The following is a 5,365-nucleotide window of genomic DNA, read 5'->3' on the forward strand; positions in this document are numbered from 1 at the left end:
TCCACATCATTGATGAATCAGTGTGTGTGTGTGCACAGTATACAAACCATGTCTCCTAAAGGGACGTAATTAGCAGGTCAGTAGGAAGTAGTTTGAGGGTGTGTGTGTGTCTGTGTGTGTGTCTGTGTGTGTGCGTGTCTGTGTGCGTGTCTGTGTGTGTGTGTGTGTGTGTGTGTGTGTGTGTGTTAATGTGTGTGTGTGTGTGTGCGCAGGCACATTCCGCTGCACGTACTGCCAGACGGAGGTGGAGGAGGACGAGTCTGCGGTGCCCAAGAAGGACGCGCGCACGCTCCTGGCCCGCTTCAACGAGCAGATCGAGCCCATCTACGGCCTGCTGCGCCAGACTGAGGACGTCAACCTGTCACATGACCTCCTGGAGCCCGAGCCCTCCGAAATCCCCGCCCTCATGCACAGGTCAGCCCCCTCCCCTCTCATCTACAGCCAATCAGCTGTATAGGTTCTGCACTCAACTCAGTTCAGCCAATCAGCTGCATAAGTTCTGCACTCAACTCAGTTCAGCCAATCAGCTGCATAGGTTCTGCACTCAACTCAGTTCAGCCAATCAACTGCTTTGGTTCTGCACTCAACTCAGTTCAGCCAATCAGCTGCATAGGTTCTGCACTATAGGTTCTGCACTCAACTCAGTTCAGTGCATCTCAGCATAATTCATTATCATAGGGTATTAAACTAGCCTGGGTTAACCAGACCCCACTACTATGTACACTATCATAGGGTATTAAACTAGCCTAGGTTAACTTACCTTCTATGTACACTATCATAGGCTATTTAGCTAGTAGGCCTGCACGATAAATCGTTATAAAATCGCAATCTCGATTCACCCCTGTGCACGATTTAATTTTTAAATGACTTCGATTCTCATTTAATTTTACTAGCCGACTGCATCACAAACGCTACTACTTTTTTCTGTGAGTTTTAAAGCGCTCCCAAGCGCTGCAATGCTCTCCCTTCTCTCACAAAGTTCAGGGCTAGTGGAGCTAGTATGGCTGCAGCATCATCGAACTAGTGCGACTGTAGAATAAACAAAATGGATGTTGATTAAAACCCAGGTAGCCTACTAGCAGTGTTGCGGGTAACGAATTCCAAAGTTACGCGTTACACTGTAAGTTACATTCAGAACATTCATTACATTTGGCTGACGCATTTTTAGCCAAAGCGACTTACATATGTCAACTATATTACAAGGGATTACATTGTCCCCAGAGCAACTTGGGGTTAAGTGCCCTTGCTCAAGGGCACAACGGTGGAAGCCGGGAATTGAACCGACAACTTTCAGGCTACTGCACGCTAGCCCAGCTCATTAACCGCTACACTACCACCGCCCCCTAATTTAGTTACTTTATTGGGTAATGAAGTATGGTAACACATTACAATTCAAATTTCAGTAATTAGTTACAGTTAGGCTGAATAACTCGTCCTCGTCCCTCGCGATCACTCACTGGGTCCTTGTGCTAATGGTACTTAACCACGGTGGTGCGTTCACCTCACTGGGGCCTTATGCTGTAACGGTACTTAGCCATGACGCGTTGACCTCACTGGGTCCTTGTGCTGTAACGGTACTTAGCCACGACGCGTTCACTCACTGGGTCCTTGTGCTAACGGTAATTAGCCACGGTGCGTTCACAAACTGGGTCCTTGTGCTAGCGGTAATTAGTCACGGCGCGTTCACTTACTGGGGCCTTGTGCTGGAGAGCACTGATAGATAGATAGATAGCTAGATAGATAGATAGATACTTTATCGGAGTGTCTATTTACACCCCTGGTACGAATAGCCTTGGCCACACAGATGAGCTATTCACACCCTGTGACATAACAACAAAAAGACGTTGCTCACGTGCACAAAAAACATGGTGGACATTCGTTTTTTTTCGTCAGCAGAAAGTGGAAAAATTCTGAAAGGTTTCGGCACTAAAATCTGTTCAGATTAAGTTTTAGATTGAAAAGTTGTGTTTTATTTTCATAATCTTGGCTCAGTGAACACGTACAACCGTCAGTTTGTTAGTTAACAGAAATGTTGTGCATATGACGTTCAGGCCTATAAACTGTAAGTTTACTCGCAAACACCATCTACTTGTGGAAGAAGATAGTATAGTGGTCACAGACATGAGTTAGCATGTGGGAGACCGGGGTTCGATTCCCATGTGATACGTTTTGGCAGAGTGAGTGTGCATGTGTACCAACGTCTCTGAGAGAAGGTGCACAATTTGAACAAGAAATCGGTTATCAAACGGAAGTTTTGACTGCAACAATTAGCTAGTTCATGCACCAGGGTCAAAATAGCATACAGTACTATATACACCAGGGTACAATTAGCATCCACTTCTAACTATACATTGATGCAAACAGCATACGTCTATTACACAGCTGAGCTATTCACACCCTGTTACATAACAACAAAAAAAAACATGTTTGCTTGTTTTTATTATTATTATTATACATTGTGTGGTCAATATGCCAGAATAAATCACAGGGGTGCAAATAGCATACACTGATATTTGTACCAGACAGGGTATTACTAGAACACATTGCTGTGTGCACCGTAATAGAATTCACTGCTAATTGTACCAGGGGTGCAAATAGCCTTACCCATACTTTATTGATCCCCAAGGGTAAATTCACTGGGCGATATTGGGAAGTGTTTGTAAAGTCCTTGGATTTGAAATCTTAGGAGGTGTGGGAACCCTGCTTTAAAATGAATACCTTTGTCCAAAGCATTGAACACAGTCAAATAAAAAAAGAAAAACACAAACGGACAAATAATCAATACAAGTCATTAAAAGTGATATCTGAAAGGTGTCCTACACAAGTACATTGTAAAGACTAATATCTTAAATGTCTCTTACACGAGTATATCTTAAATAATAAAAATAACTTAAATGTCATTTAAAGGCCAAATGTGGATCACTCTCTCTTCCCTCTCTCTCTCCTTCCCTCTCTCTCTCTCTCTCTCTCTCTCCCTCCTCTCTCTCTCTCTCTCTCTCTCCCTCCTCCTCTCTCTCTCTCTCTCTCTCTCTCTCCCTCTCTCTCTCTCTCTCTTCCCCTCCTTCTCTCTCTCTCTCTCTCTCTCTCTCTCTCTCTCTCTCTCTCTCTCTCCCCCTCTCTCTCTCTCTCTCCCCCTCTCCCTCCCCTCTCCCTCTCCAGGCGAGAAGCGTGCGGCGGCTGCTCTGGGCGCTGGTCCCCATAAGGAGGCGTGGGCGTCGGCTCGCGGGCCGTCGTACGGGGACCTGTACACCCAGAAGGTGGAGATCAGCCTGGAGCAGTCGGACGAGGGCCCAGAAGAAGAACGCCGCCGCCGCCGCCGAGCCAAGGCACCGCGCCAGAGACCCGTCTGGCTCACCGAGAGCACCGTGCAGGGCGCCTACAGCGAGCAGGACGCACCTGAGAACACAGGTACGCACACGCACACACACGCACCACACATGCACACAGAAACATGCACACAGAAACACACACACACACATGCACACAGAAACATGCACACACATGCACACAGAAACACACATGCACACAGAAACACACACACAGAAACACACGCACACACATGCACACAGAAACACATGCACACAGAAACACGCACACACATGCGCACACAGAAACACATGCACACACACATGCGCACACACACACACACATGCATGCACACAGAAACACACGCACACACACACATGCACACAGAAACACACATGCACACACACACACACACATGCGCACACAGAAACACACACACACACATGCGCACACAGAAACACACATGCACACACACACACACACATGCGCACACAGAAACACACACACACACATGCACACAGAAACATGCACACACACACATGCACACAGAAACATGCACACACATGCACACAGAAACACACATGCACACAGAAACACACACACAGAAACACACGCACACACATGCACACAGAAACACATGCACACAGAAACACGCACACACATGCGCACACAGAAACACATGCACACACACATGCGCACACACACACACACATGCATGCACACAGAAACACACGCACACACACATGCACACAGAAACACACATGCACACACACACACACATGCGCACACAGAAACACACACACACACATGCACACAGAAACATGCACACACGCACACACATGCAAACAGAAACACACATACACATACACATACACACACACACACACACACGCACACACATGCACATAGAAACACACATGCACACACATGCACACACACACACATGCGCACGCACACACAAACACACACACACACAAACACACATACACACACACACACAGATAAACACAAGTGCGTGCACACACACACACACACACACAGATACACAGATACACGCGCACACACACACCACACACACACACACACACACAGATGCCCGCGCACACACAAGTGTGAGCATGGTGTAGTGATCAAGTGAAGCTGACGTGTCCTCTGTTAAGGCTGCATCTCTCTAGTGCCCCTGCATGGAGGCCTTCAGGCGCCTGATTGGTTGCTTTCTTCACTGACTCTCTTGTGATTGGCTGTGTCCTCCTGCAGCTGCAGAGGTGGGGGGCGGGCTCCGTGGATGACGGACAGGGCCGCGGCGGCTCGGTGCGGGATGAGAACGAGGAAGTGATGCGCGCGCTGCTCATCCACGAGAAGAGGGGCGCGGGGGCGGCGCTTAACCCCCGGGCCCACATCCCGGCGCCGGCCAACGCCAGCGACTCGGACAGCGACACCAGCGAATCGGACGAGGAGGTGGCCGCTCCGGCGTTGCCGTCGGCGATGATGACCTCGGCGGCGTCGCGCGGCCTGGCCTCGGCGGTGATGGACGAGGAGGACGACGAGGAGGAGTTCGAGGAGGTGTCGGAGGACCCGACTCTGAGCGTGGGCGGCAGATGTTCTCCTACCGGGAGGTCAGCCAGAGACCCGAGCTTGTGGAACAGATGACCGCACAGGAGAAGGAGGCCTACATCGAGATGGGCCGCAACCTCTTCCAGGACATGTACTAAACACACAGACACACACACACTGGAGATGGGAAGCAACCTCTCAGGCTGTTTTTTTCAAGACATGTGCATACACACACACACAGTCATCTCCCAGGTCAAGTTCTTCAGCAGAAGCAGGAACACCACTGTCTTGTCTTGTCTTGTCTTGTCTTGTCTTGGCTTGGCTGGGAATCATGTTTTTGAGAGGACAGACAGACACACACACACACACACACACACAGAGTAAGATGACTATTGAAGGAACACAATGGTGGCTGATGGCTGCTTTGATGTTGTCACGGTTACCATCGGACCGGGATGAGCTGCTAAAATGGCCAAATGAAAATCTATTCCAGAGGAAAACTGTG

The 5,365-nt window shown here is 48.9% G+C and overlaps 1 protein-coding gene across 1 annotated transcript in view; it reads left to right on the forward strand.

Annotated features, from left to right (window-relative positions):
* gtf2e1 (general transcription factor IIE, polypeptide 1, alpha) overlaps window positions 1-5,018 on the forward strand; it is a 19,286-nt gene extending 14,268 nt beyond the window's left edge. The window contains 5 exon segments of the mRNA XM_042079053.1: window positions 213-414; window positions 2,731-2,741; window positions 3,160-3,392; window positions 4,564-4,903; window positions 4,906-5,018. Of these exon segments, the coding sequence (XP_041934987.1) occupies window positions 213-414; window positions 2,731-2,741; window positions 3,160-3,392; window positions 4,564-4,903; window positions 4,906-5,018 (899 nt within the window).
* The last annotated feature ends 347 nt before the right edge of the window (window positions 5,019-5,365 follow it).

The sequence above is a fragment of the Alosa sapidissima genome, chromosome 2 (genome assembly GCF_018492685.1).
Source record: "Alosa sapidissima isolate fAloSap1 chromosome 2, fAloSap1.pri, whole genome shotgun sequence".
Taxonomy (NCBI): Eukaryota; Metazoa; Chordata; class Actinopteri; order Clupeiformes; family Clupeidae; genus Alosa; species Alosa sapidissima.